The sequence below is a fragment of the Carlito syrichta genome, unplaced genomic scaffold (assembly GCF_000164805.1).
Source record: "Carlito syrichta isolate Samal-C Ts95f unplaced genomic scaffold, Tarsius_syrichta-2.0.1 Scaffold309276, whole genome shotgun sequence".
Lineage (NCBI taxonomy): Eukaryota > Metazoa > Chordata > Mammalia > Primates > Tarsiidae > Carlito > Carlito syrichta.
The window spans coordinates 2,044,418-2,059,335 of record NW_007253372.1 but is presented as its reverse complement, the minus strand read 5'-3'; the positions used below and the strand labels follow the sequence as shown (position 1 = coordinate 2,059,335).

At 42.7% G+C, this 14,918-nt stretch overlaps 1 protein-coding gene across 1 annotated transcript in view; it reads left to right on the top strand.

Annotated features, from left to right (window-relative positions):
* Positions 1–14,918, top strand: part of PREP (prolyl endopeptidase) — a 139,321-nt gene that overhangs the window by 885 nt on the left and 123,518 nt on the right. Inside the window, exons 2-3 of the mRNA XM_008067059.2 lie at positions 10–163; positions 4,814–4,888. Coding sequence (XP_008065250.2) covers positions 10–163; positions 4,814–4,888 — 229 coding nt within the window. The remainder of the gene's footprint in view (positions 1–9; positions 164–4,813; positions 4,889–14,918) is intronic.

The following is a 14,918-nucleotide window of genomic DNA, read 5'->3' as shown; positions in this document are numbered from 1 at the left end:
CCTCCCCAGCGCGGGAGCCCCGCGGGTGGCCACGGTCCGCCTGCTGGCCGCGGAGCCTGGGGTCAGTGCCGCTTGGCGCTTCCGAAAACCGCTGATGTCAAGGACAGACGCCCGGGTAGGAATGGGCGTCTTCTTCGGGGAGTGGAAGACGGAAGGTGTCGGGGTCACTGCTTTGGGACTGGCGAAGCCTCTTGGTTAAATATGGTGGTAGAAGTGGACGTTGGGGTGTGTGTGGATGTGACATTTGAAAACCAAAGCAAACTTTTGCAACTTACGGTTTTAAAGTCCTTGGAGTCGAGGCTCATTCATTCGATTTTCAAACGTGTGCTGAGCACCTGCCCTGCCCCAGGCCGGGTGCTGGGGCGTTGGGCGCTGGGAGTGCCGGAGACTGAGACAGAAATGGGGAAGGTGGAGCGGTGACCCCTTAGTGTGACCGTGCTGACCCAAGTTTTCTTAAGAAAAGCAGTTGAGAGAGTGTGAGAGGATTCAGAATGAGTACATTTTGCCTAGTGGTAAGTTAACCACCATTTGCCTAAGCTGTAGATGAACTCAAGGTAGCTGTGAAGATGGGGGTGGGGGGTGGGGTGGAATTCTGAGCAGACACCTTTTTTTGCCTGCAAAAATGTATTTGACGTTTTAAGAATTGGATCGAATTCAGATGTTGTGGCCGTGATTCTCTTATTCGTAGCCAGACTTCTCAGATTACTTAACATAGAGTCAGAATAAAAATATTTTTGTATGATACAGTTTTAATTTTTTTCTGTTTCCTGATTTATGTCAGGAAGTCTGTACTTTTAAGCACATGTTACCTTGGGGTAAAGGGTGCTGAGGCTTTAGAGTAAAGGATATATTGCTTTAAATTCAGACTTCCAAGTGACACTGATGCATCCATGGCTTCTTTGACCAGTGACCATCTGGTAACCATGTTTTCTCAGTCTGTTCAGCTGCTAGCTTATCCCATTTATCCTAGCAGCCCAAGAAGTCTGTTCCTGTGGTTGAAAGGTTTGTTTGCTATGTGTATGGGAGTAAAGTAATCCAGCCAGAATGGACAAGGGGAGAGACTAAATGAGAAGACTAGAGTGCTAGTTCTGGATGACTTTGGGCAGACCTTCTGCCTGTTGTAGGCCAAAATATATGTAATATTAGCACTGCCCATAGGACTTACTTGCTTCTGCAGTAAGAATGTTGTCAATCATTCTCATTCATTCACATGCCAGTAGTGTGCCAGACTTCAGTCATGGTAAAACATGTGACTGTCTTGGTTTAGATTCTTGAGGATCTGAGAACTACCCATTCTGTGGTTTGATGAATGCAGTTTTTCCCTCATTCTGGGTACCCAAATCCTGCGGTTTATTATCTATGTTTAACAGTTCCTGAAAGGTGTAAGTGGGGATTTTATGAAGACATCTAAAAGGTGAGAAACAACTCAGAAGGGCAAGTTGTGGATTTTAATACTCTCCAGTTCCTTCTCACCAAAGAACTCATGATAATCCTAAGCCTTGTGAGAATGTAGTTCTGGTCCAGCCTGTGGATGTTCTGTGCTCCCTCAGGGTACGTATCCCAGCCCTGAGAACTTACATGGGGTGTCTTTTTTTTTTTTTGCATCAGCTTTAGACTTGATTTAAGCGTTTGCTCAAATTGATTTCTAGATTTGATTTAAGCGTTTGCTCAAATTGTAGTCTCTGGTTTCTAGGATGGATTTGTTTCTCTCCAACGTGTACTGGGGATTGCTGTAACTCGCTCTCTCACTTGAGCATCTTTTAGCCACATGCTCAGCAGTAGCCTGCTGAGCTGTGGGACTGGAGTGTGAAACTCTTTTAGGGGAATTCGGCCTTCTTGGGCAGAAATTTGGAAGCCATGACACTTGTGCAGTGCTATTAACCATCACCTAAGAGTGTTGCGGAAATTCAGGCCTGCTACAGTGGGCTCACTCCCCGATAGAAGAATATAAGGATGAGGAAAACACAGAAGAGGATGGGACTACTTCCCATCAGAAAGAGAAAGATAATATGTGAATTGAGCCTGGTAGTTGGCCAGTTGGGTAAGGGAGAAAGGATACTTTTGATTGTGTGACTAAAATACATTTATTTCTATGTAGGCTTGAACAGTTGCGGAATTGCATTTGTTTGTAGGGTGACAAGAAGGTTGTTGTGACCAGACCATCCACGGATGGGGCTGGAGGGATGAGCAGAACCAGGTTTAATGGGTCCAGCCTGCTTTGGGTACAAGTCTGCACTTTGTCCTGAAGGCAGTGGGTGAGCTGTTGACAGTACAGGTAAAATATCAGGGCTCTGTTTTTTTGTTTGTTTGTTTGTTTGAGTTGGAGTCTCACTCTGTCGCCCAGGCTGGAGTGCAGTAGCATGCTCATGGCTGCTACAGCCTCGACATGCTGGGCTCAGGTGATTCTTCTGCCTCAGCCTTCCAAGTAGCTGGAACCACAGGCATGTGTCACCATGCCCAGCTGATTTTTTGATTTATGGTAGAGAAGAGGGCTCGCCATGTTGCTTTAGCTGGTCTCAAACCCCTGGGCTCAGGTAATCCTCTCTCCTCCACCTCCCAAAGTGCTGGGATTACAGTCAGGAACCACCATGCCTGACTAGGGCTCTGTTTTTAAAGCATCTTGGGGAGATGAGAAACGGCCAGCAAACTCAAGTTAGGTGGAAGAATTTGATACTACTTAACTTGAATTCTAAACTATGAGACACACCTACCCCATTTGTAGGATATGCTCTTGTAAAATAAAAAATCGGGAATGGGGTGGGGGCCATAGCTCCTGGAATTGTCTTGGAGAGAATTAGTTTCTTGTCCTAGTTAAAAATGTTTGGTCAATAACTGACCTCAGTCTGCTGTTGATGGTATTATGGGGTTTGGAAAAATAAGGCTGTTTCCTCAGTAGTAAACACCATTTAGGAGGCAGCTTGATATAAATTTCTGAGTATGCCTGAATTTTAGTAACATCCTAATCCAAGAGCACTTTTTAAGTGTTTGATCTGTCCCCTCTGAGGAATGTTTGGGGAGAGGGTGCAACTGATGCTTTAGTCCCAAGTGTGGTTCTGAACTTGGTGTGGCCCTAGGCAAGTTCCCTAATCTTGTGTCTGCTATTGCTCCTAAAAATGTAGAATTGAAGATCCTTTACAACTTGAAATGTCTCTGATTCCTTATTGTTGGGAAAAGGAAGGTTGTTATTTTAAGTGTATTTTATAACCACTTCAAGGAGTGTAAAATGTAAAAAACTTGCAGGCGAGACATAACAAACTTTCATTCAGTGGTGACAGTCAGCTAAAATTCAGGGAGGTAAGGATTGAAAATTGGTAATTTTATGAAGAGGTATCAGGAGAGATTTTAGTTTGGTTTTATGTCCCTTGTTCTTGCCTATCAGTTGTTTAATGACAATCGTTCCAGAGTATTCCACCTTAACAGCTCCCTTATCCAGTTTCTCATTTCCCCAGGAGTTCTTTCACCTGCATCAGATGAGGACAGATGCTGAGAGTCTGGTGTTATAAGGTACAGGGAGATTGTGCTCACCTGGCCAGCAGCCTCCTTGAACTAGACTAGTACTAGAAACAGCTTTCAGATGTTCTTCCAGGAGTGTATCTACTTTCCTTAGGGAATAGCCTTTACCTTCTGGTATTATCGAAAAAAACAAGAAAGGGACAGATTCCAAATTCACCTGAGATCGAGGCAGTGTCTCCGGCGACCAAAAACAGGAAGACTTAACCAGAATGTTAGAGTTTTTCAGGGACTGGATTGATAAGGCACTGTCAGTGTGGTTTCATTTAATTGGCTTAATTTTGATAGTGTCAGGTGGAGAGGTATTATAATTTCTACTTTTGGATAATTCCTCCCTCCTGTTCTGTCGCTCCAGGCTGGAGTGCAGTGGCATGGATTCCCAGCTCACTGTAACCTCAAGCAATCCTCCCACCTCGGCCTCCCAAAACCCTGGCATTATAGATGTAAGCCATCGCACCCACCCTACTTTGATAATTTTTATTGGCATAATCACTTGGGGAGTGGTGAAAAACTGCTCCTTCGAACTTCCTCAACCAGCCTCTGAGGCCAGGCCCCGGAATTTGTGATGGGAGCTCCAGAAAGCTTTCCCTCAGCCGGGCTCTGCTTACACTACACATTTTTTTCCTTCAAATTTCGTAGTAGTCTGAATGAGTGATGCCTTTGTGACACCTTTTTGTAAACAGTGAAAGAAAGCATTTTGCAGCAATAAGTAAAAAGGGAGAAAGGCTTTTGTTTTCAAATGTTCTTTCATTGCATTTAAGCCGCCTTTTTAGGTGATGTCAATTAGAAACATTATACTACATATTACCCACTTGCTTTTTGGCAGTACCGACTTAAAAGCAAAACTGACCAAGTGCTTTATCAAAGGGAGATACTCGAATCCTTGGAAAGTTCGGCAAGAACAGGAAAATCAGCACGTGCATGTTAGCGGCCTCCCAGACGTGTCCTTCTCGCCTGCCCACTGCATTGTGTCATTCCATGTTTGCTGCTGACAGCACGTTTTCAAGTTTCTTTAGCACAGTGGCAGGTCTTTGTTTCGTGTTGTCCGGACAGAGCAGTTTCCCATTCTGATCTTTCTTCTTTCTTCCCTCTCCAGCTCAAACATTCTTTTCATGAAGGATGGCTTAACACCTTTGAGAACCTGCCAACTTTGGTTCATGTGGTAATTTGGGCAGACACGTTGCCAGTGAGCCAATTAGTATTTTTGTTCCTCCCTTTCCTATTTTTCCTTCACGTCCAGAAAATACCAATTTTAACTGGGGTTAGGCACTAATTATCTAATTCCTCATTTTGTCTTTTGCAGGTCCAAGATTATCATGGACATAAAATCTGTGACCCTTACACCTGGCTCGAAGACCCAGACAGTGAGCAGACAAAGGTAATTTTTTGGCTTCTAGTTAAAGATAAGGGCCGCCTGCTGTTTCCTGGTCCTAAACCAAGGGAAATGAAGACCAGTTGGAGGCCCAAACTTCACCTGCACATACATTACTTATGTACCTAATCCTGATTTATACCCCACATCTTTATAATGAAATAAAGTTAAAAAAAATAAATAAATGAAGATAAGGCAACCTTAGCAGTCAGCACCAAACTCTAGATGTCAGTAACTTGCTTCTCCTTCCCTGGTGACTTCCTGTGTTTTTTTTGCCACGGGATGGTGACTCTATCTGTTTGTACCACCACTTTTCGTTAAATGATTTATGGGAAAAGGACCAAAGCATACTTAGACCCAGAGAAACTCATGTGACTGTTTCAATAACGTTTATGGTTTCTATGGCTTAGAGTGACACCAAAAAATCAACTCTTTGAAATGTAAATATCAGAAAGAAAGAAAACTGATTCTTACCAAAGAAAAATGAAAACCTAGAGAAAAATGGTATGAAGGAAAAAATTGTCTAATGTTTTTTATCAAAAGAAAGAAAATCTTATATAACAATGATCAGGTCTTGAAAACAATGCTGGTCTGAGGTAGCTTATTGATATTAATGCAACAGCAATGAAACAAAAGCTGAGTTATAAATATAAGAATATTCTTATATGTTATAGAAGTAAGGCAGTAAAGGGGAGAATTTTCTGCTCTGTCGGAAAACATAAAGCTTTCACAATTTTTTGGAGAGGCACATAGTATTTCGTGGGTCCTGCTAAAGTCTCTTCCTCCTTGGAGTGCCTGGGACTTGTCATTCATATGTTCTTCATGTGGTTGGCTAAGTTTGCTTGGGTGGGGAAATAGTGTTTCCCAAGTTCACCTTAAGTTTTTTGCCTTTTTTAAATAGCCATTGTTTATGGTTTTATATATGTATATATATAGTATATATGTATATAGTATATGGTATATACTTAATGCAGATTTACAGTTTCTCATATATTCACCATTCCAGAAGTTTGAGCTTCTTTAGAATGTCACAGTACATTTCCCATGGTATAAAAAGTTAAATGTACTTCATGTGGTTTTGCAGGCCAGCCTCCAAGAGCCTGGGCCTCAGCCTCTCCTGTCTTATCCCTGGCCACTGTATGGACCAATGCTCTCTGGAGATCTGAATTCAGATTTGTGGGAAAAGCATCCCCTCCTGATGTAGACCTGGCTAGTGGATTTGGGCTCTCCCCTTGGCCGTCTCCCCACATGACCAGGAAAGCAGTGGGGTGAAGAGCTTAGCCAGGACACGATGCTCCATGGAATACGAGAAAGTAGAGGCAAGAAGAGCCCATCCCGTTCTTGGCTCCTTCTTCCTTCGATCTCACACACTGGCTTGCCACATGTGTTTGTAGGGTCTTATGCCCCACCCCCACAGCCACCTAGTCAGACGGTGTAACCCAGGTGTCCTTTCCACCATCCTCACCTATTTGTTGGGAGTAGCTCTTGCCTCCTTTGCCCTCTGCAAAGTTCTTACAACTTCTTTTTTATCCTCCATCCCTCAAGTAAGCACACTGCCATTTTGAGATTTTTCTAATGGTTTCTACTTCTATTTGCAATGCCGCATCCTTTCCTTTCTCTAATTCCCTTCAAGAAAGACAAAGGTCTCGTGGGTGAGAATGATTGATGTTTGGGATTTAATTTTTTTTAAGAAGCACTGAGTTATTAGGGGTGGTTGGGTAGAAATTCCCGAGTGAGAAACAGATGAGTATCTTTTGGAATGGTGAAGACTATAGCTCTGCACATAAGACTCAGGGGCCCTGAGCGGAGAGCTGATGTGGGGTTCCCTCTTCCCCTCCTCTCTGCTGTAGATCACCTTGACCGTCCAGCATTGTACTGAGCTGGGGCAGCGGGATTGGGCTTGGGAGTGGAGTGTCACAGGCAGCTGTATGACCTGCACAGGATAGAAAGCAACAGAGAAGAGAATGAGTTTCCTGTGCATCTCTTGGGAAACTCCTCCCAAGGATATCATGATGTCTTTCCCAGAGCTATAGGTTACAACCTGGATTTCTTCAGCCTTTGATGGTGTTTGGGTGATTCAGCACTATTAAAATGAGCCAGGTTTTATATGTTAATAAATGCACACTTTGCTGCTTCTTAACTGATAGTGATTGGTCCTTTGGAAAGCAAGCTACTTATTAGTGGATGTTGGGCTTTCAGTTAGTGGATGAAACTTGACTAATTGGTGATCTTAGACAGCACTGATGGAAGCTAATGACATGGCGTGTACACTTATTTTTGTGGCATGCCTTTATTGAATGCTTCCTATGTGCCAGGTACTTTACTGGGCTTTTGTGTACCCTATCTCATTTAATTCTCAAACTCTGAAATAGATCTTTTCATTATCCCCCATTTTACATATGAAGAAATTGAAGTGCTGAGTGATTAAGTAATTTGTCCACAATTACTCAGCTGTAAGTGTGTAGTCAGGAGTGGAATACCGGTAGCCCAGGAGGTTATCAGTTACATGTTAAAAAATAAAAAGACTCTGAGTGTCATAGCTTTGGGGATACAAGCTGCTGGAATTTATTCATACCTGTGCTTGCCACATGTGTTTGTAGGGTCTCATGCCCCACCCCCACAGCCACCTAGTCAGTGTAACCCAGGTGTCAGAGGGGTAGCTTATTGCTGCTCTCTGCATCTTCCAGGCACACCTTTCTATTCATCCCTAACTGACTTGTTGACCAGGGTTGGGGGACTGGGTGGGGGTGTTGCTAGTATGTCATCAGGGATCTGATGAGTTAAATTTTGGTCTCAGACTTAAAAGATGGTGTGTTTTTCAAATGAGCAGAAAAGCAACACGGACATTTTCTATTCTTGGTCATTGCACAAAGGTGTATTAGCCATACACGGGTATAAAGAAGAAAATCTCTGCAGAGCTGCTAAAATAAAGAAAAAAGTGCCTATTACATTTGTAATAAAAACCAGTCAGGAAGTGAGAAACATTTGTAGCTCTTTTATAAAATCTGAAATGCTATCATAGGTCTTTGATTTAATCTAATATTTAATATAAGTTAGCCAAGTCTGACAGTGCCTGGCATTTAAGACTATATCTTTTATAAAAGAATATCAGAGCAGACTTGTAACTTAGAAAACTCTCAGAAACGGGGGCGGGTAGGGGTTAGAGAGGGAATTGAATCTGGATGAGTCTTTTCAAGCTGTCAAGGCACACAGAGGCCTGTTTTATAGCAGATGTTTTTGATTGTAGAAGATCACACGTAGACCAGTTGATTCTCTGAAGCAAATCCAACCCTGATATAGAAAACTTAAGAGATGTTTTGTAAAGAAGCAGTAGAGCTGCACTGCCCAGCAGATATATTACACAACCACAAATGTAATTTAATTTTAAAATTGGCAGTAGTGGGATTCTGCTGGGGGAGGGGGGACACCTCATCAACAAGGGTACCTGCATAGTGACCATTTGTATACTTAACCCTGAATTGTACCCCACATCTTAAAAAAAAAAAGAAAAAGAAAAAAAAACATTGCTCGTAGCCACGTGAGAAAAGTAAAAAGGAAAAGGTAGAATTCATTTCAATAATATGTTTTATTGAATCCATAGATTCTAATCATTTCAGTGTGCAATATAGAATATTAAGATAGTTTATAGTCTTTTTATCTTTTTTTTTTTCTTTTTGAGTTGGAGTCTCACTCTGTCTCCCAGACTGGAGTGCAGTGGCTGCTCCCAGCCACTGCAGCCTTGACCTGCTGTGGCTCCGCCAATCCTTCCGCCTCAACCTTCCAAGTAGCTGGAATTACAGGCGTGTGCTACCACGCCTGGCTAATTTTTTGATTTATTGTAGAGATGAGGTCTCACCAAGTTTCCCAGGCGGGTCTCGACCCACGGGCTCAGGCAGTCTACTCACCTCAGCCTCCCAAGGCGTGGGATTACAGGCTGAGCCACCAAGCCCGGCTTATAGTCTTTTTTTCAAACTAAATTTCCTAAATGTGTGTGTTAGCTTACTGCACCTATCAATTCCAACTAGCCACATTTCAGATTCTCAGGAGCCCCTAGTGGCCACTGTATTGGACAACAAAGATATAGACCAGTCTTTCTTACAAATATAGATGTTAGGAACATTTAAAAACAGATTTTACAGAGCAGAATTTATCACAGGAATTCAAGAACAGTTTAATATTAACATAAATAGATTCAAGCTGTATAATTATCTTCGTTGACATAAAAAAGAAATTGAAGTCCAAAACTAAAAGTAGGTAGGGATAACACTGCTTGAACAAGATGACACGTATCATTCAAAATAGCAGCTTAAACACTAGGCCAGAGTGTCCTGTTAATACTATTTTTATGTTTTGCAAAGCTTTGACCAATACATTATGACATGAACCAAAATTTGGTAGGTGGGAAAATTAAATTCTCATTAATTGTAGGTAATATGATTATGTATCAAGAATATAACTGAGGCCGGGCTTGGTGGCTCAGCCTGTAATCCCGCGCCTTTAGGAGGCTGAGGTGAGTGGATTGCCTGAGCCCGCGGGTTTGAGACCTGCCTGGGCAACTTGGCGAGACCTCATCTCTACAATAAATCAAAAAATTAGCCAGGCATGGTAGCGCGCACCTGTAATTCCAGCTACTTGGAAGGCTGAGGTGGAAAGATCGCCCGAGCCCAGCAAGTTGAGGCTGCGGTGTCCGGGAGCATGTCACTGCACTCCAGTCTGGGCGACAGAGTGAGACTCCAACTTAAAAAAAAAAAAAAAAAGAATATAACTGAAATTTTATTAGAATGAGTGAGTTCAGTAAAGTGGGTAGGGATGAAATAAGGATGAACTCAGTAACATTCATATGTACCATCTATAATGAAGACGAGCCCATCTGATAGCAACAACAAAAAGCAAATGCTTGAGCCTGCTGGGATAGTAATTATATCGCTGTCAGAAATGTAGAGATCAAGGAGAGAGCTAGTTTGGGACATTATTTGTAATAGTGAAACATTGAAAATAGTCATTTCCAATGGTGAAGTCATAAGCATAATATAGTGTATCTACTTGATGAAATAGTATAAATCTATTAAAATGTTGGGCTGTAAAGACTGCTACTGACTTGAAAACATGCTTATGGTAGAATTTTAAGTGAGGGCAGTTTATAAGATCTTAGTGCTCTGAATTATTAAAACTTAAAAAAATATTGTAAAAACTGTTCTGGAGAATCTACATGGAAATACAAACTAAGCACCAAATGTAAGATAAAGGAAAAAAAGTTCTGGACTAAAAACCACTCTAGATTCCTTTTAAGTAAGATATGCTTTTGACATTTATGAACTATAGTGGGATCTCACTGGTTTTAATGGGACATCAGGGTCACCATGGAAGTGTTCACAGGAAAGGTCAGAGAGGGAGGTTTTCAAATCACTTTTCAAAGTGATTTGAAAGCCAGGTGTGGTGGCTCATGCCTGTAATCCCAGCACTTTGGGAGGCTGAGGTGGGAGGATGGCTTGAGTTCAGGAGTTCGAGATCAGCCTGGGCAACAGAGCAAGATCTAATCTCGACAAAAATAAAAATGAAAAAATTAGTCAGGCGTGGTGATATGTTCCTGTAGTCTCAACTACTTGAGAGGTTAAGGTGGAAGGATCCCCTGAATCCAGGAAGTCAAAACTGTGGTGAACCATGATTGTGCATGATACTCCAGCATGGTCAACAGAATGACACCTTGCTCAAGGGGAAAAAAGGACTTAAAAAAAGAGTAATTTGAAGACCACGCAGGCAGGTTCTTAGCTCATGCTTCCTATTCCACAGCTTTTCCAGCTTGTAGATGGAAGTTTGCAGCAATCTTGCTGCACCCTGGCATTTTGATAACGTGAGTCTTTAGCCTAATAATAACAAGACTCTTCCCTACTGTCCCTCCACTCACATCATGTGCATGTGGTTGACCTCCCTACCTTCACCTTTTTTTTTTGGTGTTGGAGTCTCACTCCGTCACCCAGGCTGGAGTGCAGTGGCATCATGCTCACGGCCAACCCAGTGTCGACCTGCTAGGCTCCGGCGATCCTTTCACCTCAGTCTTCCAAGTAGCCCCGAACTACAGATGCGTGCTACCATGCCTGGCTAATTTTTTGATTTATTGTAGAGATGAGGTCTCGCCAGTTTGTCCGGGCTGGCCTTAAATCTGCAGGCTCAGGCAATCCACTCACCTCGGCCTCCCGAAGTGCTGGGTTTGCAGGCTGAGCCACTGAGCCCAGCCACCTTTACCTTCTTACATTTCCCTCTGGTGTGTTTACTTATTTTTCCTGGAAGACAAGTGAACTCTGAATGCTTAGTACTTCCCAACCTCTTTCTTCCTCCAAGTCCATCTCCTTAGGACTTGGCCCCTCAGGGTAAGCCCTGTTCAGATCTTAACTTTTATCATGGGCTGTCTCCCTCGCTTTCTCTGCCTGTCCACAGCTACTCTCTGCATTCCTCTTGACATAGTCAACACTCCCCTTTTTCTTATCGCCATCCCCCAGTAACATCTCCCATTAATGGACGCTGTATTCTTCAAGGTCAGTGGTGGCCCTGCTGCCAAATCTAGAGACTTTCAGAAGTCAACATATGAGGTCCAACAATTCGGTTCATGAATCATCCTAGAAAAAGTGCTCCATACTTAATTGGTCACCTTTGAAGTACTCCCCTTGGTAAGCTATGCACCAACACCAGCACCTAGTCTACCCATCAAAACAATTTTGGAACTCTTTTTTCTGGAATGGCCATCAGAGCTATCATTGTTACTTGTTCAGGTCTGACAGTTAAGTTCATGGTCTTGCCACTGTGTGATTACGTTGGCAGCACTGTACAAATAAATGTTTTGGAATACTCTCCTTACTCATCTGATTTGTCACCCAGTGACTTTTTTTCTTTACCTGAAGATAAAGGAAATATTGAAAGGAAGACATTTGATGACATTCAGGAAATCAAGTGTAATACAATGACAATGGCTCTAATGGCCATTTTAGATAAAGAGTTCCAAAATTGCTGCTTCTTGTATATTCTTCTCTAGGGACATGGGCCCCATGTCCTGGGGGGATTGTAGAGATTTGGGGTGTACTGGCAAGGGAAATGCTCTTCCCCCTCAGCCCTGCTCTGTTTACATTGCTTTCTTTTTTTTTTTTTTTTGAGTTGGAGTCTCACTCTGTTGCGCAGTGGCTGCTCCCAGCCACCGGCAGCCTTGCCCTGCTGGGCTCCAGTGATCCTTCTGCCTCAGCCTTCCGAGTAGCTGGAATTACAGGCGTGCGATACCATGCCCAGCTAATTTTTTGATTTATTGTAGAGATGAGGTCTCACCTGCCCAGGCGGGTCGCAAACCCGCGGGCTCAGGCAATCCACTCACCTCAGCCTCCCAAAGGCGCGGGATTACAGGCTGAGCCACCGAGCCCGCCTTACGTTGCTTTCGTCATGGAGGCAGCATCTCCCAGATCACCAGGGGTGGCTAACTTGGTATCTTTCCTAACCTCTCTACCCATATGGTGCTAAACAGGCCAGGTTGCACCATTCACTCCCCTTCCTTATAGTGTTACATTCTTCTCTTTACTTCTCTGACTTGGTCTTGCAACCCTGAGGGCCAGATAGAAGCAATGTCCTTGTAACCCAAATCTTCTGGTTTTACCTCATCTTAATTGTGTCCTTTGAATACTCTAGAAAGTTGTTACTGAGTTACTGAAGGAGTGATAGAGAAATGAAAAAGTTGCACCTTTCAGGGGGCAACTGCTTTAGTAGTACTTGATCATAATGTCTGGCTTTCACAGAACTATGTTCTGGGGCTTGAGTACATGAGCCCACCAAATGTAAAACATCAGCTACATATGTCTAATGACTAATTTTTTTTCCTCCCTGGGAGCTAATGTGACAAATTTTTTTTCTTCTTCCTGTGCAAAATGAGAAAAACAACAGCTCTACTTCCTGTGTGGATCTTGATATGCGAACTCTAATAGGAATCAGCCAAAAAGAAAAAAAAGTGGCTTATGTATATTTGTTCCTTCTAAAAAAATAAGATAAAGTAATCGTTTGTTTCAGAGAAGATCAAAAGAATACACAATGTAAGTCTTTTTTCTAGGACATGTTTGTTCCCCTTCCCATTCTGTCACTCTTACTGACTGAACAGTTAGAGGTGACCCCGTTACATTTGCTGACGAGGGGTTATGGAAGGTAGAGGGGACAGAATTTAAGGACTGCAGGATCAGAAACCCAGAAATGTCGTCTTCTTTCCCTGTCCCAGCACTGTTTCCTTGGCAGGAAAGACTTAAACCCTAAAGGACTTCTGATTGTCTCTAGGATATTTAAATATCCTAAGGGTTTCTGGGTAGATATGGGGGGACCCCCCAAAAACCAGAATTTACTTATGAAATATTGTGTATTTTTACATGTTTAAACTTCAGTCATCTTCAAAGTACTCCCCGTTTGATGCAGCACACCTATATCGAGATGCTTTTTCCACTGCTTAAAACAGTTTTTGAGCTCATCAGTTTCAATGCCTTTTTGTACTTCTGTTGTTTTTTGTTTCACCTATTCCACATCGACAAAATGTTTCCCTTTGAGGATATTTTTCACCTCAGCTCAAGATCAGGTAAATATGGAGAGTGAGGTGGGGAGGTTATGCCATCTTTGGTCAAAAACTTCTGAATACTCAGCACCGTGTGGGCAGATGCGATCGTAAATCACCCATCATGAAATGGGTAAACACATTGAAAGAATCTCAAAAAAAACTTCACTGAAGTCAGACGCCACCTCTCACAACAACACTAGCAGGTGCACTGATGCTGATGGGTTCCTAGAACCGCTACCTAGCAGGGGAAGCCTATAATATAGGGGGCCCACTTTCCAGAAGATAATTCCAGGATTTTGGGGGGTCATTCCTGATATTTTAATGTCACAGAGGTCAATGGAGAACAAAGATTAGCGAGGTAAACACCTGGCTTCCCTGGTGCCCTTCCTTGTCTATCCTGAAGTTATTTTCTTATCTGTTTGCTTACTGGCGGGCTCTCATTTTTATTCTTTAAGGTTAACCCTATACATGTGTAGCATGAGGAGTTTTTGTTGTGTCTGACATCAGTCTGACCTGGCTCTGCCTGGACCACATACTTTCCAAAGCTTGGATCCAGACCCATCCACTGGAAGGACTAGCGCTGAGCTAGGTGAGCAGGAACTCTCTGATTGCCCTTCCCCATCTTGCCACCGTGTTGTCTGGCTGGAGAGTCTTGGCAGTGAATGCCTGCTCCCAGGACTTGAAGTCCACAAGTGGCTAGTTAAATGTCTTTAAGCTAAAAGACAGCAATTACCCTTCCTTTGGAGCTGAGGAATACACCAGAAATTATAGGCTGGTGTTAGTGTATGATGTTCTTCAAATACTTCAGGACAAGCTGGGAATATCCCCTGTGTGGATAGTTCTACCTCCTGTGAGCCTGCAGGCATTTCTGATGTTGCTTCTGCTGTAAGGCAATGTGGAGAAGTGAGTGGAATATTTGCCTGATGGGTAGAAGTCAGAAGACACACATTGTAGCCCTCAGTCTTCCATTTTCTTATTCTATGACCATAGCAAGCCAATTAATCTGGGATTCATTTTCCTCATCTATAAAATGAGTAAAATGATATTCTTTCATTTAGCTCCAGATATACTAACATCCAGCTGAGAGAATGTATGTAAAATTCATTTTGCATATACAGCAAAGCTCTAAGCAAAAGGAAGCTGGTGGTGCTCGGGCAGCGCTTCCCAAATGTGTTGGAGTACAGACCTTCTGACTCTGGCCCCCCAGGTGCTTAGCTGGAATGTTGAACTTTAGAGATTCTTATCTCTTTTTGTTTTCATCCACGAGATTAAGCTGGTTGTTCTTTTGAATTCTAAGTTTTTCACAAAAAGATACATGGTGAGCATTGATTTTTCAATGGAACTGTGACTTGTAAGTGTGACTTCATTGTTCTAAAGTGTAGTGGTTATAAACTGGGTCAGGGATTACTTTAAACCTATTTGGTAGCATCTTTTTTTTTTTTTTTTTGAGTTGGAGTCTCACTCTCT